Below are 25000 nucleotides of genomic sequence, written 5' to 3'. Positions count from 1 at the left end.
TGTTTAAGTTGAAAAAATCCGTCTCCTCCCGTATACACACCAATTTCTCATTACTGTACTCAGTTAAATTTACTGAAATCTGCACTACTGAAATTTTCAGTGAATGAAAACTTGCTGAAATTTCAGCAAACTCTGACAGCTCCATACATTTTTTTACTGAAGTTCAGCGAAAAATTAACTGAAAATTTCAGTAGTGCAGTTTTCAGTAAATATTAACTGAAAACAAACATCACAATTTGCTGTGTACGAGGAGGTCGTAACGCCGCCGCAAGGTTTACATATTAGCAGAAGCCATCGCTAAACGCGACGACGCTGTGCTAAAGGTCGTGTTTACATTTGCTAAAAATAGCTTCGACATGACACTGAGAAGAAAGAAAAGCAGCAGCGGCAGCTTGCGTATGCATTTTTGTGCACTCTACCGTGCATATACTGGTACTGAGTATGTATGGTGCAGATGATGAATGAACACAGACGTCGCAGTTGTGGTCTCTTCGCGCAAATAACGGTTGAGTAAAATATTTTTTCGATTCTTTAAAAAAACAAATTTGCTAAAAATATTACATCGAATGTTTAAATACATATGACATTTATTATATACATATGACATTTATTTTCCAAATTGCCAATAAATCTTTAAGTTAACATCAAAACTACCTTAAAATTTAAGACTTCAAAGTATAACTAGAAAAATGTTAGAAAAAAATGTAACTATAATTTGATTAACATATAAAAAATATTGTTTTTTTTTTTGTTTTAATTTTAGTTTAAGATATTCTTTTTATATAGTCCAGACTTGATTACCGAATGCCTAGGAAAAAAATTACTTCGGAAAAACACATCTCCGGTCAGTAAAAAAAAATGTTTGTTGGGTTCACAAATACAAAAAAAAATGAAATTGAAACCAGATAAAGGTATTCAGGGCTGCGTAGTCGGGTCATGTTTCAAACGACTCCGACTCCGACTCCGGCTTTCTGAGATTAGCCGACTCCGACTCCGACTCCGGCTCCGGCTTTCAGCTCGAACCAACTCCGACTCCAACTCCGGCCTACAAACTCTAGCCGACTCCGACTCCGACTCCAGCTTTCAACAAATGGTTAGCTCCGACTCCGACTCAAGCTCCACATATTTTTAAATATTTCAAAAGTTACTTGACTATTATTTCGAAAACATTGATAAATAGGATTATTTTAATACTCTCTAATCACAGAAAAAAATCCGATGGTAAAATCGCATGCAAAAGCATGCACATCACCTTTGTGAAAAAAATCACTTAAAATTACATCTATGAATGTACTCTTATAATCGTGTAATATTACACAATGCCCATTTTGAGAGTAGGGATAGATATCGAATTGGTTATTTTGCTAGAAATGTCAATCCAAACATAAACAAACAATTTTTTTATAAATCTGATTTATTGCAGTGATTTTTTTTGTATGTTTCGGTGGCGATCAGAAATCAGTTGCAGCCAAGGTTGCTGGTCGTTATTATCTACTTCTGTCGGAACCGGATTCTTCCTGGACGGGTTAGAAATATATCTTGTGCTGATTGAGCGATCAATTCACAACTAACCAAATTTACTCTCAGAGGATGTCCGGCTGTGATGAGTGCGGCCACCAGCGGGGCACCTTTGGTCGTAGATCCTGCAGGGTTGCCACCACCACCGACCGTGACCGTACCCTGCGGCAGAGCGGGACTAAAAAGGCGCGTCATGAAGTCCTCGAAAATGTTGTGCTCCTCGTAGCTGTGGAAAGAAAGATTTTAAAATAAAGCTTTTGTTCAACTTTAACAAAAAATACTCACTACATCGAGTGGGGCCGTCCGTGCGGCGGGACCCGCGTTGGTGGCCGGAGCGCGTACCAAGCTTGCCAAACAAGAACCGCCCACGACGACTTTTTCCGACAACGGGCCAAACCACGGCACGTCCGGCTTCTTGTTCACCGTCACCCGGAAAAGAGCGCTGTTGAGCGGATAGATCACGAACTCCGACAGAATGTCCCGCCGCTAGTCACAGTTGTGTTCGCTCCGTACAATGTGGACTTCGTCGTTGCCGCGGTTGTTAAGGAAGGACTCCGGAGTGTCTTCTTGCCCATCGGCCACGCAAAAAACGTCTTTTAGTTAGTTTCGCGACATTTATAGTTGTCCAGCTTGCGCAGCTCTCAGAGCAGCTTGTCGGTTTTTTGCAGCAGGTGCGTCCGCTTGTGTCGTTCCCAGCCTGCCAGGCCCTGCTGGCTGATCAGGATTTGTCCGAATTGGAATGGTTTGTCTACGGCCGAGACGCTTCCGGAAACGTGTTGTGTTTACTGGCGGTGAGCGTTCCGCTGGTTACAAACGTGGCCGGGGGAGCGTTGTCGTTGATGAAGGTCGTGCCCAACAGAACCACCGAAGCATTAAGCTAGAGATTTGTTTAGAAGTCCCTCGATGCCGGCGATCTGTCGTGCAACGTACTCATCAATCATCGAGATTTTTTATAACTTTTACGTTGGTGACCAGCTAACTTGACGATTCTTGTGACAGAATCGGTTCCACCGGGACCTTAAAAGCCACATTCAATTGTCAGCTTCCGGCTTTGGCAAGCATCATGGTGATCACCGACTATTACCTTGTTTGCGTTGGACTGTCTCCTGGCGAGTACATCGCCGGAACCGGCCTTGAAAGATTCGATGGCTACGACGATTGGCGGTCATACAGAGCGGGGCCGAAGAACGGGAAGGTCTCGAAAACACCTCGGAGTTGGTAAATGGCCATACGTTGGAAATTCTGGAAGGTTGCGAGACAAAACAGGTTCTAAAAGTAGTGATAAAGTATGAGTTTTTTTTTATTCGATAAAAGTAACAACACTTACCTGTACAGCAAGACAAGCTTTTCCGTTTCCGGGGTTGGTAGATGCCATCTATGAATACAGTTTTCATCCTCAAACTAGTCAAATTCTTGACTTTAAATCGATATCAAAATCTGCTGCGTTGTTTTGGTTCGTGAGATTTGAAAACTACTTGGACATTTTGACAGCTGAAAGGCCAATATTACGCAAATGCAATATTGATTAAAAATGTGTATAATATTACACATTGTTAGTGTAATTGATGTTAGGCAAAATCAGGCGCGGGTGTTCTATGTAAATTACTTAATATTACACAAAAATAATTACACAACCCATTTTTACATGCATGCGTTTTACTACTTTCTTTGCTGTGATTGTAATGTATTTCTCAAGGAAAATAAGTTCAAATCACAAAACTGAAAAAAAATCCAGGTAACAAGTTTTAAACTTAATTGAAACAGAAATCAAAAAATATTTCCAGTTTTGAAATCATTTCACAAGAACAATTCAGAAGTATGGACCAAAATTTTGCCGACGATATATGATTTTTTTAAAATTGTGATTTTTGTAAAAAAAAATAAATCACGTACTTAAATTTTTTTGACCTCATTTTTATGTAAAATCGAATTTGCAATCGAAAAGTACTATACACATTTTTTTTATTACGTGCACCGTTTTAAAAATATAGCCTTCAAAGTTAAATTTTGTCCGAAAAATCCCGTTTTTATTTTATTTTTTTAAATAGTGTCCATGATTGTCCATTCCTGAAAATGTTTTTTCGAAAAGTTCAGAATTTTTTTTACTATTTCGTCTTCTTAGAAGAAGATTGGACCACTGGTTGCTGAGATATAGCGGATAAAAGAAACAGGAAAATTGATTTTTTAAGTCTAACCCAAACAACCCTCCATTTTCTAATGTCTATATATCAGTAATTAATGGTCTGATTTTCAATATAGAAAAATGAAACATTCGTGAAATTTTCTAATTACTAACATTTCAAAAGGGCCAAACATTCATTGTGTAAAGTACTTTTCGATGGCAAATTTGATTTTACATAAAAAATTAGTTCAGAAAATGTTAAGTACAAGATTTAAATTTTTACATAAATCACTGTTAAAAAAATCATAACTCTTCGACAAAATTTTGGTCCATACTTCAGAATGGCATAAAAGATGCGGGATGTCAACTTAAACATACAAAAAACTAAAAAATTTAAATACCGATTTTGGGAAATTGAAATTTTGTAAATAAAAGGTAATTAGAAAATCACCAAATTTTTTGTCCGTGAACCTGTTTTTTAATAGTTCTCATCAATACCTACAACTTTGTCGAAGACACCAAATCAATCAAAAAATTCCTTGAAAAGTTACAGATCTTGAATATTTACGTACCTTTATATGAACTTCTGTCAAAATTGTATGGAGATTACTTGAAGTGAATCAATGAAACAAGATGGCTTCTTGTGGGAAGGCCCCCATAAAGTTTGAGTCAAATAGCAAAAAAAAAAAAAACAAACAATATAATAGGTTGAAATCGGCATATTTCCTAGAGAATTGCTCATCTGATAAATCTATTTGAAAAAATGAAAAAATTGCAACGCAATGCACGCGACTTAGAAAAAACAATTCAAAAATAAGAAGTTTTGTGAATTAACCTGCATTATAACAAATACTAAACAATAAAAAAACATAATTTTTGTTGAATTTTAGATAACTCCGACTCCGACTCCGGGTTATCAGAAATTTTTGGCTCCGACTCCGACTCCGACTCCAGCTCATAAAATTTAGCCGACTCCGACTCCGGGTTATCAGAAATTTTTGGCTCCGACTCCGACTCCAGCTCATAAAATTTAGCCGACTCCGACTCCGACTCCAGCTGTTCGAGTTTTGACGACTCCGACTCCTACTCCAGGTCCCCAAAAGACCCGACTCCACCGACTCCGGCTCCGACTCCGACTCCGACTCCACAGCCCTGGGTATTATTATGCCTTTTTCGGTCATTTGGAAATTGTTTTTTTTTATTTGAAAATATAAAGAGTTTTTTTTTTTTTTTTTTTAGGAGCGGTCGTGGCTGAATGGTTACGATGTTCGCTTTATAAGCGAATGGTTCTGGGTTCGATACCCATCTGCTCCCAACGAGAAAGTTCTGGACTCATTGAATTTGGAATTAATGAAAAAACTTCAGCTCACGGCGGGGTTCGATCCCCTGTCCTTAGGATTGGCAAGCAAAATGCTTTCCACTTTACCGTGGAGCATTAGTAGCTTTAGTAGGATTTAGACTGATATAGTTGAATCCAAGAAACGGACGAGAATAAAGTTGAATGCAAGTTGAATATCAGAACATACAAGAATGCATTGCATTGCATGCATGCAGGCAGGCGCATTTGAAATGAACCTACATTACCTCGCTATAAATAGCCTGGGCGACTGCTAGAATTCATCCAATAAGAGATGAGAAGAATTGAAAGCATTCCCATTAGAAATGAGAACACACGAAGAATTCGAACAACAATGCCAACGGTCGTTACCACTCGCCTAGGGTGGCTCCTCAGACCATTCACCTTCCCAAAAACCGTCCAACTCCAAGCGAAACTTACTTGAGGATACCGTGGAGATTTTCCCTTAATACTCTTAAAAAAGTGGAGCATCAACACTTCCCGTCTTCCAATTCCCTTTCCTTGTCCCTGGTGCGCGGTGGAGATGGGAGCGGCCGGCAATGGACGGCTGCCATGGTGGTGAGAATCTGGTTCAGGTGGAATTGGTTCTATTCCCAATTATCGATTCCTAGGCAACTTGGGCTTAGACAATCATCACATCACATGGCGAAAATCCAGTCTGCAATCCGCTAAAATCACCGTCTCCTAGCGAAGCGAAGCGAAATATAAAGGGTTTTTTTTATATATCATCCTATAAACTCTGGGATTCCCTTTGTGTATGGGACCCAGTGTTACAAGGTCAAAATTTGAAAAATCTGGCAAAGATCGATAAAAAATCTGGAAAAATCTGACAAAATCTAACAATTCTCAATGGTGAAAGGGAGGGAAAATATGAAATAATTCAAAAGATTTGTAGAATTCTGGTGGTTTATTCGATTTTATGACCCCAGAAATGTGGAATTTACGTTCCCTTTAAGAAAAACACATTCTAATTTTTTTTTTAATTTCAATTAAATTCGTTCAAAAATTGTTCAAAATGGGCATTAAGGGCAAAATTTGGCAAAATCAGTCAAAATCTGGCACTAAGAAGGATGAATCTTTATTCTGACTGACACTTAAAACATCGGGCATTCCCAGATTTTTCTGGCAACCCTAATGGGACCTTTCAAACAAAACTCTAGATATGTTTGAGGTTGATTTAATTTTAAAAAATAAAAAGTAAGATAAAAATAAAAAGGTTTATAAGAATTCATTTTTTTCTAAATATATCTTTTAAATTTGCCGAGAAACCAAATGTATTAAAACAAATTGAACAAATTTTCATCCTTATAACATTAAAGAAAAGTCGATTCGAGCTGGACATAAATCCCAAAGCAAGTCATAAATCCCAAAGAATTACCCACATGAGAAGAGTGTTATTTGAAGACCTGCTACTTTACCGAAGATTACAAAATGATAAAAAAAGTTTCTTAAGAACAGTCTTTCAAAAAAAACATTTTTTTATGGACAGTTAAAAATAATGTTTGGAGACTTCGATGATCCAATAACGCAAAGATTTATTTTTTAAGACTCCCAAAGTTTTTGATTTTGAAAGTTTTTTTTTTTTTTTGAAATGAAAAAATACAAATGAAATTAATTGCTGGATTTCGAAACGCATACTTTGTCGTAATATGATTTAATCAAACCAAAACAATGATTTTTTGTGCCTTTTGGGCCTCAAAACAACGTCCAAAAATTTAGAACCGATTGATTGCGTCCACATTTTGCGCATTTAATTTTAGTTTTGTACGTAAATTTGTATGGGAAAACCTACTTTTTTGTAGTATTTTGAATTGATTTTTTAAACGGACACATAGCAATATAAATGAGAAAATTCTCTTAATCTTTCCCATAGAAAGTATGGTTCTATGTTGCTCCTGTCCAAAGGTACAGTTTGAATAAAAAGTTTAAATAATTTAGTGGAAAATAAAAATGATAAAAATCATAATGTAAAAAAGAAGGTTTTTTCATACAAATTCCTCTACAATCGATTCCAAATTTTAAGGAGTTGTTTTAGGGGCCTAAAATAAAAAAAAACATTTTCTGAAAAAAAAGATCATCTTGAGCCACCCTAATGCGCATGCTTTCCAAAAACCGCCAAACTCCAAGCGAAACATGTTTAAAAATACATCTGAAATCCGGATCCAGTTCTAAAAGTAAATCATAATTATTTCCCGTCTTGCAAATCCTTTTCCTTGTCCAAGCATACCAAATTCTGGAGTTTTTTTTATAACAAATTAAATTTGATGAAGGTTGAATTGTTTCAACTCCCAATTGTCAATTTCTAAGCAACTGCCTTATTTCCCAGATTTCATTTACTGACCTGATTACTCCGGATTGAAGCGGAAAAAAATGCGCCAAGAGACCACAACGCCAACGGCTTGCAGTTGCAGTGTGTGGAGTAGCGTTTTACTGGTGGTCGTACACAAAGGTTCTGCGGTAACTTAAGCAAAACAGATGTGGTGCCATTGGAAAATGGAGCAATTTTCCCGACCAAGAAGGTCGTTCCGAAGAAAAACCCCTGTCTGTAAACCAAACCCAACCCCGACCGCCCTTGGCGCCATCAGCACAAGGGTTCTCGTGTGAGGTGTGGCGTACCTACTTTAGCTGACACATTGCAAATTCCCTGCTGCATTTGTGCTTGTTCTAGAGCAGACTGACACACTAACCAGCTGGTACTGGAGTTACTCATCTTTTTACATGGCTCGGATGGGGTGGTGTCCGTTTTCAAGTTTGCAGTTTCGCTGTTCTTGGCCATAAACAGTAGTACGGGTGTGCACAGGTGCACAAAATGTGTGCAGATTAATTCGGACGACCTTGTGCGAGCTTGACTGGTTGGCCAGTTGCTTTTTCCTTTCGTGGAATCAACGAAACTGGTAAAGAGTTGAAGCAGAGTGACCTAGTTGAGGTTTTGCTTGCAGTTTGCGAGGTTCATTTCCAGAAAAGGAAAAATCAAAATATTTTTATCTTAAGCTACGGTTTAAACTTATTTAAACTTTGTATGCAACGAATCAACCGTTGCCAAAACAGAAACCCAACTCCCACGCCAATTTACGACCATCAAGTGCAGCAATCGCCAACTTCAACCTTTCTCCACACATAACAACTGCAACCAAACTCGTGCCAAACGAGCAGCTAAACGTCTAGACTTTCTATCTGTCTGGTGCTGGAAGCAGCAGCAACTTTAACGACAACCACGCCGACGACATGCCCGGGAGGCTGCGCCCTTCGGAACTACCCCGTCGTCCATTAGGAGAGGTGGCAAAAAGCGCTAATAAATTATCCGACCCACGTTTAGCTCTTTTTTTGCAGCAGCAGCAGCGGCGGCTCAGCCTGTTTAACATTCCGCAAATGCCTACGGGTTATGCCCGTTCAATTTAGCACTGGAAAAAAGTGAGAGGAAAGAGGGGGAGGGGGCTCCATTTCTGCACCCTTTACTCAATAGATGGTTTAACTGATCAGTGGTTCTTAAACTATCTTAGAAATAAAAGGTAAAAGTAACTAGATTCAACGCATTGAAGTCTTTTCAGTGCTTTATAACCTATTGTTCATTAAATTTTTAAAGTATAACTCATTTGGTGATTTGACTAACAAGTTGCAAAATGAAGCATTTTTTTTTTATTGAATCGTTTGTTTTCCCAGTTTCAGTGTTATCAGCCAAGATACATGTCAAATAGGATCTAAAAGTTTTACTTAAATGTTTTCGATACAAGTTCTTCAAAGTACTTTTTGAAATTCCGTCGTGAACCTAATTACTTTTTCTGTCATCCTTGAGGGACGAAACGGCCTTCTTTTCTCTACTAAAAATAACAGAATCGAAAAGTAATACTTTTCGATACAAGGGCTGAAAAGTTTAATTGACATTCATGTGAAAATCGCAAAATAATCATATTACAGAAGATTTATTAAATCCTCTGAAAAGATGATTTTCAATCACTCCTGAGAGTTTCATGAAGGTATTTCATGATAAAACTAAGTAAGAGACGATTAAGGCTCAACATTTTGCCATGCCTAAAGCGAACTGTAGAAAGTTTGTGAGGGTTTTTCTCAAAACACCGAGTTGTTTTAATACGGGTGCTAGTATATCACAAAACGGGATGGACCAAATTCACTGAAATTTGAGATGAAGATTCTCCAGACATAACCCGTGTGCATGACGAAAACCTTTTGTTAAATTAAGCTTTTTTTTAAAAAAAAAATACGAAAATCGGAAACTAAAGTTTTTTTTTATATGAAAAACTAAATCTATTTTATCCCTGGGCTTTGTCATAATGAGTATCATAGGTTTGATGCTTGTTTGGCAAGGAGTATGATTTGATTCGATGTGGAATTAAAATCGAAGTTTTCAGTAATTTGCTGAAGCTTCAATTTTTACACATGGACACCACTTCATGCTGCGAGAACCCACTTTGACGCAGTCTCAGGGCTTAATCGATGGCCGGTAAGCTGTCATCGAGACAAGGAGGTTCTCCGATAGTGGAAATATCACATTTGTACAATGAACCGCTACATATGTGATTTTTCCCTATCTTAATGTGGGTGTCAGGTTAGGATGCGGGTTTTTTTTTTTTTTAAATTTAGCTTTTGTAGAATTAAGGATTTTAACTATAACTATCAACTTTTTATACTTTGCATTTAGTTATTTAGCGACAAAATTAGTAATAAGTGAATTTAGTAATTCTATCAGAATCGGTGATTTTCATTCAAGTAGCATAACATCATTCTGATTTGTCAAAATTTCCATAGAGTCTCGATCAATCAATAGTGAAATGATATCGGACTAAATTCGTTGATCTGTTGAACTAACGGTTGTCGGATTATGATTGTATCGACCATTGTTGCGAATCGAGGATCTACTGGAATTCTGACGATCAAATGGTTGTCTCTTTTTCAATTCACGACTTGTAAAAAATGAACTGTTAATCTATTTTTTTGTTTTAAAAAGAAGCCAGACAGGTTTTAAAAGAAACGTACTAGAATTTTTGGCTAATTATTAAAATTTCGGGGATTGGAGATAAGAGTAGCTTTCGGATAGCTTGCTTTAAATCTTGTATTCAATTCAAGTTAGGTAGTTATCCGCAAATGAATATTAGGACTTATATGAATAATTGAACATTTTGGACTTATGAATAACACACAACTGTGCATTTATTCTAGAGTCAGATCCATACAGCGTCAGTGTTTATTTGGTCGAAGTGTACTAATTCATTGGCAGATCTGATACTAGTTGTAATGTACGACAAGACTACTGACGGACGTGACAGGACGAGGGCCCAGTTTAGAGGTTTCGACATCAACGATGTGCGGCTAAACCACCTTCCCAAAAAAAAAAAAAAATGAAAAACTAAATCTATTTTATCTTTTTTTTTTAAATAAACTTTTTGAAAATCGGACTTCGTCATGCTTACGGAATTGGTTTAACGAGTCTTCACCAAAATTTTGAACCGATTTGGTCAAAGCAGTGTTAAGATATCGTGGCACCCGTTTTTTGAAACTGCTAACTTTAAATAGCTTTATGTCGACAATGATACAAGCAAATTTTTCATATTTGTGTTGTTGATAGATAAAAATGTATATTAATTCCCTGAAAATAAATTTTAAAAAAAAAGTGTGTGTTAATACCGACCTATTATTTTTTTAACCGATTGACATGTAAAAAATCTCAAAATTTCATATTACAGAAAATTTACGAATCCACTTAAATGATGATTTCCAATCACTCCTGAATGTTTCATGAAGATATTTCATGATTCAAGTAAGCAACAGAAGATTTAAGCTTGAAATTTTGCCATGCGGAAAGCGGGCTGTCAAACATTCTGAGCGTTTTTCTCTAAACACCGAGTTGATTTACGGGTGCCACGATATCTCGAGATGGGATGGAACAAATTGGCTGAAATTTGAGGTGAAGACTCTCAAGACGTGTGCATGACGAAGCGTCAAGTCCTCACCAAAATTTTGAGCCGATTTGGTCAAAGCTGTGTGGAGATATCGTGGCACCCGTTTTTTAAAACTGCTAACTTCAAATAGCTATATCTCGGCAAGGATACAACCAAATTTTTCCAAATTTGTTTTGTTAATAGATGAAAATGTATTTTTTAATACCTTGAAAACAGATTTAAAAAAAGTTGAAATGTGTCCTCATACCAACCTCCGACATTTTTGCCGATTTACATGTATGTAACCCCTTAAAACTTCATTCAAACGATGTTTTTTTTAATTTAAAAAAAATGTGTATGATACTCGTTGGAAAAGATGTTTTTTTTTTTCAGGAATCAGAAAGAATGAAAAAATATCAAATTTACTACTCAAACAAGAATGAACTTTATTTAGAATAGTAGTTTATGCAACAAGTTGCAAAAAAAGGATTTTTTCAGCACGAGTCGTACATTTATCCAACGAGGTTCACCGAGTTGGATAAATACGACGAGTGTTGAAAAAATCAAGTTTTGCAACGAGTTCCATACAAATTTTTTTGCAATTCCGAAAAACACCCTTTGAAAAATGTCAAATGTCCATGCATTTAGTCAATAAATCATTTAAATCAAAAAAATGTTGAAAAGTATTTCTTTTCCAAACAAATGCTGAAAAGTAGAACTTTTCAGCATTTATTTTGAAAAGGGTTACTATTCGATTTTGTTATTTTCGGTAGAGAAAAGTAGGCTGTTTCGTCGTTCGAGAATGACAGAAAAAGTAAGGAGTTTTACGACGGAATTGCAAAAAAATATATAAATCAGTTTTAATTCAGAACTTAAATATTACCGAAAGAAGAATACATTATTTTGTTGGAATATAAAGTTGTTAATAATATTTTTAATCAAGATTTTTTTTTTTCAACTCACAATTTTTTTTTAAATTTTGCTTTTAAAAAACTTTTTTTTTTTCGACCTTTTTTCCACTTTCGATATTTTGTCGCACATTCAAAAATCTAATTGTGTGTTTTGATTTTATAGCAAAAAATCATACTTTGATTCCACAATTAGACATTTTTAAAGTATATGTCAGTAAACGCTTCAGTTTCGTCAAGGTATGATAAATTTGGGTTCCCTGAGTAAGCTCCAATCGACAGGATTGAATTTTAGTAGATTCCCTTCCAACAAGTAAAATTGTAATTTTTGAGTAGAATGCTATGGAATCATCTTATTCAACCATTTGTAAACAACCATATGCACCCCCTTATTTTTGCAAACTTCATAGATAAATGTGGGGGCGCATGGTTACTTAAGATTATTCAATAGCATTTTTTTCACTAAAATTTAATTCTGTCGATTAAAGTTTATTCAGCGAACCCAAATCGAAACGAAACTGAAGCGTTTACAGAAATCAACTTCAAAAATGTCGAGCTGTGTTATTTTTTACACAAATGGTATTCTAATGGTTTTAAAATGTATTTGAACAGTATAAGAGTTTGAAAAAAAAAGTTGAATTATGAAATATGTTGTTTAAAACCAACGTTTTGTGGCCGAAATAATGCTTTCGAGAAACATTTAGTCAACATTACAACTGTTTGAGCATCTCTGACATGACTTTAGAGACCTTGCTTTTAGCACACGTAGCACGCGAAGGCCGGTTTTCTCTCACGAACCTCACGTTGCACTTTTGCGGGGCGACTGCTGAAGTTGCCGCTGATCGATTAGAGATATTCATAAATCATGCCATCGACAAGCCAAATTCAAGCTATGTCGGTGTATCTACCACCGCCGACTTGTCTACCAACAACGACGACGACTCCGTGAACAGGAGAAAGTGAGATCGGCTGTCGATGATAGATTACGCCGCCTTGCTCGCTCGCCATTCGTTTTATTTTTGTATGGTAATTGCAATTTTTAAAAAGTTGTAATAATTACATTATAGCGGCGCACCGGTTCAGTGCAAAATCTGTCGTGGGAGCCGCGATCGTGCATCTTTCGGGGTGATTGGAGAAAGGTGTTCTTAGGTTGTTGATCCTCTCCTAATTTGATGTACAAATTAATGGCAGAGTTATCCACATTAATGCGGGAATTCAATTTTCAATTAATTCAGTTTTAATGGGTAGATAAATGTGCAAAATAGTCCTTAACATGGTCCGGTCTTGTCGGCAAATAAACACATTAGCTCCAAACTACCATCATTTCTCAGTCCGATTACCATCGGTAAATAACTACTCAATTAGGTCCAACGCTGTAGATCTCATGATCGAAACAGATTCATGAAGCCCACGCAACGGTCCAGACCAAACCGTCCGTTCAAGGTATCCGGTTTCTGCCGCCGCCAACATCCCGAGACTTTTACCAGTTCAAGTTGCATTTGACGTCCCCTGCCCCCCTCTCACTCTCTCTTTCCCTCGGGTTTCGCTGCCATTCCAAATATGGTTCCATTCATATTTTCCCTCTCGCGCAGACTTGGTTTGGTTACAGTGGTTGATCGCTGAAGGTCTCCCAGACGAAAAAGTCGACCTCGCGGCCCCGCCGGCTTCTTGTGGATGAGGGAAGGAACCGGTGCAACAGCGCAGAAGGTAGTTGAGTTCGGAGTTGCACTCAAGTTAAGCTCGACGGAGAAATGGTGATGTGCGGTAGACCCGTAGATATAGTGTTAGTTTGCGACTGTCCTCCCGGTGAGAGTGACGCTTCGTTCGGGAAATTTTTAAATTTGTGTTTTTGTTACCTTTTGCCACGTTATCACTTGCAAGGTGTTCAAAGTCCGGTCGTTGCTCGTTATCAAAAAAGTGCATTGTTGATGTTTTGTGCCTTCATGTGAAGAAAAGTGCAACATTTTGCCTCGTTATCTTATCAGTTGCTGCGGTCAGGATGGTTCCATTCGTTATCAGCGCACGTGACACCTAAAATTTATGACTGCCATTTATTCATTGTGGTGTAGGCCCTGGTGATACCAGCAGTTTGTTTTATAGTGCCGTTATTTTTTTCCTCAAAAAGTGCAAACAATCCGTCAAACAAAATGAGCTGGTGATAATTACAGCCAAGTGGCGCTTGTTTTCGTTTTCTAGTGCACTCGTGAGAATGTGTGTAATTTAAAAATAGTGTAAAAACGCAAGGGGGGAATTTCGAGAAAAAAAACAAGTGCGTTATAATAAAAAAAAAAAAAAACATATAAAAGAGGCGTCTGGTGCCATGTGTTCTAGCGCGATTGATGTATGAGGCTGCTGCTGTTGGCAACAGGCCCACTATAGTGCAGTGCCTTGTACCACGTACTAGTAAATCCAACTTTGAGTGCTTGTTCATTGTTGTTTTATTATCAGGGTCGTCAAACTCTGAGTGCGCATTCACTATATATAATAGTAAATAAATAGAACGCTCGCGATCGGTCAGCTGAGCTTCTTCTTTCCAACTGATGTCGTCTGGTGATGAGTGGATTCTGGTATGTGTATGAGTTTATATAAAACCCTTTTTTGCCTTCCTCACTGAGGAAAGGCTATAAAATCACTCGAAAATTGAACTTCTTTAATACACCATCTAGATCAGCGATTCTCAACGGAGGTACCGGGCCTACTTGATTTACATGGCAGGGGGTACCAGCCTAGAAGAAGGTTGAGAATCGCTGATCTAGATATACCTTCACGTATACATATCGACTCAGAATCATTTTCTGAGCAAATGTCTGTGGGATGTTTGCAGACATGATTTGCTGTCCACACGATTATCTCAGAACTGGCTGCAAAGATGTTTGCCGGGTTAGCCTTATTCGGTCCCTTTTGGGGTCCCCTAAGACCCTATTAAAATTATGTAGTTTAGTGAAGTATTTTAAATGTTATGCTATAAGAAAGATTTTTGTAAATACAAAAAAAGATGAAAATTGCAAAAGGTCCGGCTGATGACGTAGGCCGGATCTTTCACTGCAGTGCTTTTTTAGATGATTCTTCAAATTTCCAATAGGTGGCAGCAAAAAGCTCGTTAGTCTAAGCTTTTTTATGGCATAAGCAAGCTTTTATAGCATTTTGCTTGCATGTATTCATGTGTAAGGAGGAAGGCACCAATCACTAAGGTGGTTTATGTATCGTTTTGCCTTCCTCACTTCACTGAGGCAAGGCTATAATATCACTCGAAAATTGAACTTCTAAAATATACCTTCTAGATATACCTTCGCGTATCGAGAAATTAAAAGTGAGAGTGTGTGCGTGCAACATGGAGTTAAACTTTTTGAAAAGCCTTGGTAAGCTTCACAGCAACTGCACAGAAAGTTTAACTCCATGTTGCGATTTGACAGCTCGATACATATCGACTCAGAATCAAATTCTGAGCAAATGTCTGTGGGGATGTGTGCAGACATGATTTTTTTTCCACACGATTTTCTCAGATCTGGCTAAACCGTTTTGGGGTCCCATAAGACCCTATTAAAATTTATTCTGTTTAGTAAAGTATTTCAAAAGTTATGCTAAGAAAAAGATTTTTGTATCTACAAAAAAGGGTGATTTTTTACATAACCTCAAAAGGTCGGGTCTTTTGTTTACGTGCGAGAGTCGCGCCAGATGCGAAACGCCCGGTTGCCACAATGCTTCAAATGAGAGTCTGCATGTTTTCTGGAAAAGTCTGTATCACGTATCAGTTATATATTTTTTCATAAACTTATTTTCATTATTACTTTGTTAATGTGAGGAAGGCACCAACCACCTAATGGTGGATTAAGAAACGTTTTTGTTGAACAGTGAATAATTTTGTTTTTCCGTTTAGTTTTGTCCTTATAATAAAATCAAAAATTTATTTCATGATGAAATTTATTTTTATTTCGAAGTCCTTCTCAAAGTTTCATTTCTTTTTTTGTTTTTATTCTCAACCAAATTTAGATCTCCGGCCTAAAATATGACTCCAAACATAACATAACATAATTATTATTTTAATGTATTCAAAAATAATAATTTGAAAATAAATCATGATTCGATTATCTGAAGTCTCTATCGAAACCCTCCAATAATCAAATCTTCTGATGTATTTCTGCTGTCTTATTTATGATTGTCGAGCTTAAGTAAGACCCTAAACTACTTTGAGTTATTGAGATTTTTTTAAATCCACGACGGCGAACAGAATGGTAGTGATGAAACATTTAAAAAAAAAATATTAAAATAAAGTCGCAGGATTAAAATTTGATGTCAAAACTTGGGATAATTGAATCTGGACTGTACAATTCCGCGGTCTGGTTATCTTTTCGATTTTTTTATGTGACGTTTTATCACTAAAAGTTTAATTTCCAAAATACATATTTGTTAAGGCCGTTGCAAATATTTTTCAAAGTTTATGTCGTCGCCCTCCCCTTCAAAATTGGTCCGAAAAATCAGGGGGCAAAAATTTTTTTTCAAAAAAAATATCAAAATTGCAATGGAAATAGAAGTTTAATCAGCTGAGAACAATCTAAAATGCCTTTTTCTGCATTGAAAATTATATTTAAAAAGTTTGGACTGGTTTAAAAATATTTTGAACTTTTATGAAATTACAATGTAGAGCACCGCAAAAACTTTTTTTTCTCGCAAAAATAAAATTTTCGTCAGTACTTAGAAATTTTGGAAATCAATGATTGCAAAACAACTGGACAGGTGTATGATGCATTTTAAAACACTTTTTTCATTAAAATGCTGACACCGTGGCCTGTAATTTCAATTTTTAACTTTTTTTAAATGTCAATAAAAAATGTCAAAGTAATTTAAAAATTCAAATTTGCTGTGGAAAATGACTACAGTTTTTTTTTTGTTAGGTGTGTCGTTTTCAAGTTAAAGGGATTTTTTCGTATTTTTTTTTCGAAAAAATGTTCAGTTTTTTGCAATTGAAAAATACGTTATAACGGAATCTGAGAAAATTTCCTCCAATTTTCTTTTTTTTTTTTTTGCTTTGTTGATCGAACTGCTGGTTGCTGAGATACAGCTTCCTAAAGTTTGAATTTAGTGAAAAATTAGGTTTTTTTAAACGCAATCTAATTAGCCTCTTTTTCAGCTCGCGATATCTCAGAAATTATTGGTCTGATTTTCAAAGTTAAAAGTGAAATTTTTATGAAATTGTCTACTTTTTTTCTGGAAAAAATATTACAAAATGAGTGATTTAATCCCTTTGAATAGTAAATTTTAAATCATTTTTTTTTAAATTATTTAAATAGAAAAGAGCAGAAAATCCACAAAATTGTATTTTTCAACATTTCGATGCCTCTGTCCCCTCTTGTTCTATCTTGATAGGAATCCCAGCAAGCTTAATACAAACGAGCACACCGGCATCGCTTTGTGGCTATGTTCTGCCAAATTATTGCTAAACAACAACTATAAATTCCTGTTTTTTCTAAACCTTATAAAAAAATGGCAAAGGAAAAATTTACGTCGTAACATGTTTTTCGCACATTATTTGGCGATTTTTTTTAAGTAGGGGTAGGCGTGGCTGAATGGTTACGCTATTCGCTTTGAAAGCGGAAGGTTCTGGGTTCGATTTCCATCTGCTCCTATCGAGAAATTATGGAAAGAAGGAATTCTGAACACTTGAATATGAACGAAAAATTCATTAGGTCGCGGCGGGGTTCAATCCCCCGTCCTTTGGGTCAGCAGACAAAAATGCTAACCATCAGACATCGAGGCTTAGTTGGCATGAAGGATTAAGAATGCTATAAGAATCCAAGAAACTTAATTGGAATCTGTGTACCTAAGAACAGGAAATGCAATATTGAATGCAAGTTGAACTCAAGTACACTTACTGGTTGCATAACTGTTAGGCGAATATTGAACTTTCAACACGACCAGAATTCACCACATAAAGCTTGGTGAATCGAATTGGAAAGCTTCCAAAATGAATCCAAGAACATACGAGGGCTTTTGTTAATTTAATTCGGTTAACCGCGGTGGATTTTCTTGAAATAATTCGAACTGTCAAAAATCCACCAAAGGATCTACCGGTGGATACTTTTCTACCACAGTTTTTTGTGTGATCAATGTGGTAGATGTTTTGGTGGATTTTTGACAGTTCGAATTGTTTCAAGAAAATCCACCGCGGTTAACCAAATCAAATTAACAAAAGCCCTACGAAGAATTAAGGACTATAAATAGATTTGACCGGCCGCATCACTTACCACGGTGAATCCTGGCTTCACACCCATCTCACTAACACCCTCAAACCTCACGTGATACTTTGTCGAAGACGCAGCCGATTTAGCGGTCTTCATCACTCAAGTATCGGACTAAAATTCCTATCCACATCCCCCGTGTCTTACCACTGGTCGTGGCCGGCGCTGTGATTGGCTAGCATGATAGGGACATTTGAAAGTTGCGAAGTGGTGATGATTGGTTCCTACTTTTCATCTGTGGTCCACGGAGCAATTCTTGGAGGTCCTGGCCAATAACAGAGTAGCAACTACGGGTAGACACCAAGGCTAGGCATTATTTGGCGATTTTTTTAAGTAAATAACATTTGGATGCAAGCTCTACTGCTCTTTTTTGTGAAATGCTCAGGCCGAAGCCTTGTTTTCATTAAATTGTCTGAATTGGGTTTATAAATCAGGTGCAAAAAAAATCATCATTATATTTTAAATGCATTTTCAAACGACATGTAAAAACACATTCTGATTCAAGATTTTAATGTTGAAAAAAAGTTTTTTTACTGCCAGATTTTAATTTAAATTTGCATATATGACTCTAAAATAGTTTTGAATTGTTAGATCTAATTTGATGACCAAAATTTCAGCTATGGAATAAAGGAAACAGTTATTTGAGAATAATGAACAATATATTCAGGAAAAACAACTTAAGCTTTTTTCATGTTTCCATTATCCAAATCTTATTTGAAAAGCAGTACAGGTAATCAAACTTCTAATAATTCAATCTGAATTGTACTGAAAAGCTAATTTAATACAATATTAAAACATTGGGAATTCAGCAAGTGAAACTTCTGCAAATACACCTTGTTTTCACACTATCACTATAAACTTATGTTTGGTAATAATATTAACAATTGAGAATATATATGCCTAGAAATTTAAATCGACTTTAAGTACGATATTTTGTTTAACTTTCTGGTAAAAATGCATCGCAGTTTCGTGTATCATCCATTATCATCGGGTAACTCAAAATATTTATCTTTCCATTTTATCTCCGTGGCATGGAGTTAATTTACAAGACGTCAGAAAATTTTATCTTGCAAACGAGAATGAAACTGATTCCACATCTTAGCTTGAAATTGTAATCCCTGCGCTGCTGTTATCATTTAACAAACTTAAGGACAGGCCCACAAGCCAGCAAACATTTATCGTGAGTAATTTCTCGTGAAAATCTGTTAAGCCTGCCACCCTCTCTTAACTTAAATTGTTGTGGAACAAAAAGACGCGATTTCTGTGACGTGCTGTGTTAGCGGGATTCACAAATTGTCCCAAAAGAGTTGTCCTTGACCGTCACGTAGTGGATCGTCTGGAAGGCGCCGGCCCGCCCAATTTTGATTACCGAAAATTAATTGAGCGTGCAATGGCGCAGCACAGCTTCCGACCAAAACCAAAATAAAACCCCGATTAGCGTCTTCTTTCCATGCGCGATAACGGTATTCAAAATTTCCGCTGATATGCGTGCGCGTGTACTTTAAACTTGCGGCAATATTTGGCAAGCTTGTGACGACAAAAAAAATGTAAATAAAGCAGTTTTTGCCAATTCTGGACAGGTTTGTTCTAGAATAATGTTGTTTTCATTTTTTACTTGATAAGATTGTATTTTGTAGCAGTTTTTGTCCGTGTATTGAATTTCACAACATAGGAAAATTCACTTTGTTGGTTCAAGTTTAAAAAAATAATTTCTTTCCTGGGTAATTCTCCGCCAACTCACACAGCAGTTGCCCCGGCCCCTCTTCGATTTGCGTGAAACTTTGTCCTAAGGGGTAACTTTTGTCCCTGATCACAAATCCGAGGTCCATTTTTTGATATCTCGTGACGGAGGGGCGGTATGACCCCTTCCATTTTTGAACATGCGAAAAAAGAGGTGTTTTTCAATAATTTGCAGCCTGAAACGGTGATGAGATAGTAATTTGGTGTTAAAGGGACTTTTATGTAAAATTAGACGCCCGATTTGATGGCGTACTCAGAATTCCGAAAAAAACCTATTTTTCATCGGAAAAAACACTAAAAAAGTTTTAAAAAATCTCCCATTTTCCGTTACTTGACTGTAAAAAATTTTGGAACATTTCATTTTATGGGAAATTTAATGTACTTTTCGAATCTACATTGACCTAGAAGGGTCATTTTTTCATTTAGAACAAAATTTTTCATTTAAAAATTTCGTGTTTTTTCTAACTTTGCAGGGTTATTTTTTAGAGTGTAACAATGTTCTACAAAGTTGTAGAGCAGACAATTACAAAAATTTTGATATATAGACATAAGGGGTTTGCTTGTAAACATCACGAGTTATCGCGATTTTACGAAAAAAAAAAGTTTTGAAAAAGCTACTTTTTGCGTTTCTCTTTGTTTCGTCGTCCGTGTCTGTCGCGGGTGACCATGAACGGCCATGATCGATGACGACCAACTTTTTCAAAACTTTTTGTCGTAAAATCGCGATAACTCGTGATGTTTATAAGCGAACCCCTTATGTATATATATCAAAATTTTTGTAATTGTCTGCTCTACAACTTTGTAGAACATTGTTACACTCTAAAAAATAACCCTGCAAAGTTAAAAAAAACACGAAATTTTAAAATGACAAATTTTGTTCTAAATGAAAAAATTACTCTTCTGGGTCAATGTAGATTCGAAAAGTACATTAAATTTCCCATAAAATGACATGCTCCAAATTTTTTTACAGTCGAGTAACGGAAAATGGGAGAATTTTTAAAACTTTTTTAGTGTTTTTTTCGATGAAAAATACGTTTTTTCGGAATTCTGAGTACGCCATCAAATCGGACGTCTAATTTTACATAAAAGTCCCTTTGATACCAAATTTCTATCTCATCACCGTTTCAGGCTGCAAATTATGGAAAACACCTCTTTTTTCGCATGTTCAAAAATGGAAGGGGTCGTACCGCCCCTCCGTCACGAGATATCAAAAAACGGACCTCGGATTCGTGATCAGGGACAAAAGTTACCCCTTAGGACAAAGTTTCACGCAAATCGAAGAGGGGTCGGGGCAACTTTAACCGATTTCGTGTGAGTTGGTAGAGAACCCTCCTGTTTTGAATTTTTGTTTCATAGAACATTTGAATTGATAAATTCAAACACATTCAACGTTAACCTAAACATATAGTCATGCTAGAAATATATCTAAAGTGTATTTGATGATTCATACTTTTTTAAATGTTTTGAAAATCTTTGAATCGATCATCACTAGATTTGTTTGTTTTAATTTTAATGTGTTTATTATACTTGATTAAATTGCATATTTTCCATTCAAAAACAAACAATTGTAATCTCATCCCAAAACGATTCTTCTCTCCTTTCCTACACGGTTGATAAGCTGTACGCGATGATCCTCACGTTGTCGATCGCGAGGAACTCCATCACTCCGGCGCGGAACAAACTGATACTGATACTACTCACAACACGGAGAGTATACAATTACTCTTATACTTTTGCTAGCTTGCTTCATTCTGGACTATTAGTACCGACTGATTAGCCGCGTCCCGTTCAAACGTAACGCGACCCTCGAGGGAAGCACTTCGCGGAAAGTTATTAACGGCGCAAAGAATCTGTTTTGTGTTTTATTTTTTTGGTTGACTTGGCCGAAATAAGTTCTGGAAGCACAAACACTTTTGGTGATTACGTAAATTGTTGAAAAGTAAAGACGTAGAAAAAAGCATTACAGCATGGGACTACGATTTCTGCTTTTTTCGAGCTCCAACAACGATGCGGCAGCGAAAGCCATCGCCAGGAAGAAAGCAAGTGTAAGCAAAGTTGGTATACCTAATGAGTTTCCAATCCCGTCACGGAGAATGTAACATACGAACAGTTTGGCGCGTGGGGTTAGTGTGACGGGACCTGTCGTGCGTTGTCATCGCCGCAGGAGAATGTCAGCCTGAACTTGACCTTACAAGGCCTGGGACGGTGAATCCTCGCCAAATGTGTGAACTCCCACCGATGGTGGACAGCCATAAAAGTGCATTATTGTGTCTGACCGGTGAACGTTGATTTTTGTTTTGCAAATGGATGATGATTCAACGAGTTTTACAATTTTGAATAATCTTGATTGAGTATTTTCATGGAACTTAAAAATTTAATGCCTATGTTGAACAAAAATGGCAACAAAGAGTTTGCTTGAGATGTTTCTCAATTCGCATACTATTAGCAAATTATGTAGAACCTGAATCATTAAAACTATATTTGTGTCAGGTTGTTGCACACTATATGAAATAGTAGTTATGCAACGCGATGCAAAATTTTCAGATTTTTTCAGCTCGAGTCGTGTGTTTATCCAACGAGGCTTGCCAAGTAAGATACATATGACAAGTGCTAAAAAAAATCGAGATTTCATGGGCCCACTGGATAGGACATGATAGATTTTTAACCACAATCGTAAACTTGGTAGAACTATGTTGATAAGATATGAATTTCAGGCAACTTTGGTTGACCCAGAATGTATCAAAAAAGATCCAAAGCGTTCCAAGGGAGCATTTTCGAGTCATATTTTAGTTCAAGAATCGAAAGTAAGTCAACGAAAATTGTTTTTTTTTCGTGATTCTATTATCCGAAGAGCAATTCTCTCAAGAATGAGTAATTTAATGAAAAATGTTTTTTTTTTATTTGGATGGGTTTGACTGATTTGGTTTTGAAGCAAATTTTTAGTATTTTTTTTAGTGCGTCCATCCCGGGAATTCCCGGGACAAAAATTCCGGGATTTTTCCTAAACCGGGAATTCGCGAATCCCGGGATTTTCTATAATTTGTTCCGGGAATTCCCGAAAATGAAAAAAAAAATCATATTTTGGTCTGGAAATTCAGATTTGGTTGTGAAAATAGTAGAACAATAAAATGAATTAAAATTTGTATTCAGCAAATCTCAGCATTAAATTGGCTTTTTAGGAAAAAATATTATAATTTTAATTAACAGGTCCGCAAAACGCTTAGTGCTTTAAATTTTTTCTCTATTATTTTATTTTTTTTTAAGGACTGGATATATTGACGTATATTTTCGATTTTAAATTTGAAAAATAAAAACAATCTCATATCAAATTATTTATAATCAAACACCGGCATCTAGGGCAAATACGTACAAATGTAACGAATAAATACAGCTATTAAAGCAAAAAATAATTGCATGACGTTTTGGATGACTTCGGTTAAAACAGGAACAGAACAAAACAATTTGTACTTCCAAATGTATTGCTCTAAAATCTCCTGTACCTATTTAGACTGTAATTCTGATTTTCCCTCGGTTGCCGGTAGTAACTTGAAGATATTTTGTAAAATATGTTTTATATAAAACAATGAATTCCAAAGTTATATAAAATTTTACATTGACTGGTATCATTTTATTTATTGTCGTTTTTTTGTTTTTAGACATATAAAATAATTTTTTTAAGCTGTTTTAGTCATGTCATATAAAAATATATATAAAAGAAAAAAAAATATGAAAGAATACTAAAGTTTTTTTTGATAAGGTTCTATAAACATATCTTGACTTTTTTTTGATAAGGTCCTATAAACAAATGTAAACATTGAGTGTATCCCTTTCACACCTTATGTCAAAGTCCATCGGAGTAAGCGGGATACACTCAATGTTTACATTTGTTTATAGGACCTTATCAAAAAAAAGTCAAGATATGGAAGACAAAAGCTTATTGGATCTTTTAAAAAAAACTCAAGAATTATGTAATTTGATTCGCAAATAAAAAAATAATTAATCATACTGGAATTAAAAATAGTAGTTGATATAAAATCCTAAACACCACAAAGACAAAAAAAAATCTTTTAGGCTATTTTAAAACTGTCGTCTTTGTTTAGATTGAAGTGAGGATTATCACCATTTGATATTATTAAGCTGATTCAATGATTTTAAGCTTGAAAACATAACAAATATAATGAAACATAGATTTTATTACTGATTCAAAAATTTCCCGGGATCCCGGGAATTCCCGGGATTCCAAAAATATTTTTCCCGTTTCCGGGGAAATTCAAAACCCGGGAATTTTTTTTTAGAATTCATTTAAATTTTATTTGAAGGGGACATAACACAGTTATTGACTGTAATTGACATTTTGATTGCAAAAACTAAAATCGATTGTAAGCTATTCAAAATACATTACATATTGCTTATCTATGTATTTTAAATCCAACAAAGATTCTCTTTACAAAATTTGAATTTTGGAGCTTCAGACGAAAAAAAATTAGGATAAATTCATTGATATTTTGAAATGTGTGATGGTATCATAACTGTAATGATGAATATAGCGTTTTGTGAAACTTTTTATCCAACATTTTGGAAAATCAGGCTTATAATTGGAATTCCCTATGTCAAGATAATTAATTTCGCATCATTAGTTTTTCCATACAAGTCTCAATGCAATTTTGAGGGCTGATTATACAAAATGGGTATATAAATGTATGAAACTCTGTATCGTGAGAGGAGGTTTTCTGATCGAAATGGTATCCTGGGCAAAGTTGTAGGTTATGATTGTCCTAATTTTGGGAAAAAAATAGGTACACGGAAAAAAAATCCCATTTTTAATTTAACTTTTTATGGCTAAAAGTTTAATTCCCGAAATAAGTATTTTTTAATTGATGATTTTTTTAATTTGTTTTAGAAGACTAAAAAAAAAATTTTTTTTTTGAGAAAGAATGCGTGATGGTGCAAAATCTGGTTTAGGAGATATGAATGTTTGAAAAAATAGTGTTTTTTTGGAAAGTATCGAAAATGTGTACCAAATAAGTACTAAAAACATTTTTTTGAAAGCAAAATTTAATAAGAGTACCGTTTTCAAGTCATACAACTAAAATTAATTTTTCTAAATGTGCCTTTTATTTATTTATTTTTGTTGCTTGGCTTTCATAAGGAACTGCTGTTTTTCAAAATTGCTTTAAATAAAATTATAGAGTAAATAAAACAGGGATTCTATGTGTCATCAGTGA

At 35.7% G+C, this 25000-nt stretch overlaps 1 protein-coding gene across 4 annotated transcripts in view; it reads left to right on the top strand.

The window, feature by feature from the left end:
• Positions 1–25000, top strand: part of LOC120420629 (myotubularin-related protein 4) — a 60932-nt gene that overhangs the window by 5954 nt on the left and 29978 nt on the right. Inside the window, exon 1 of one of the 4 annotated variants that reach the window (XM_052710260.1) lies at positions 14325–14366. The exons of 1 other annotated variant lie outside the window; for it this stretch is intronic. In XM_052710260.1, the coding sequence (XP_052566220.1) occupies positions 14340–14366 (27 nt within the window). In that variant the 5' untranslated portion in view covers positions 14325–14339. Of the gene's footprint in view, positions 1–14324; positions 14367–21561; positions 21821–25000 lie in introns of those variants that run through there. 2 more of the 4 variants (XM_052710259.1, XM_052710262.1) reach the window with 2 other exon arrangements.

This window comes from Culex pipiens, chromosome 3, assembly GCF_016801865.2.
Source record: "Culex pipiens pallens isolate TS chromosome 3, TS_CPP_V2, whole genome shotgun sequence".
NCBI lineage: Eukaryota > Metazoa > Arthropoda > Insecta > Diptera > Culicidae > Culex > Culex pipiens.
Note: the sequence above shows the minus strand (reverse complement) of the source record. Positions and strands in the feature narration are given on the sequence as shown.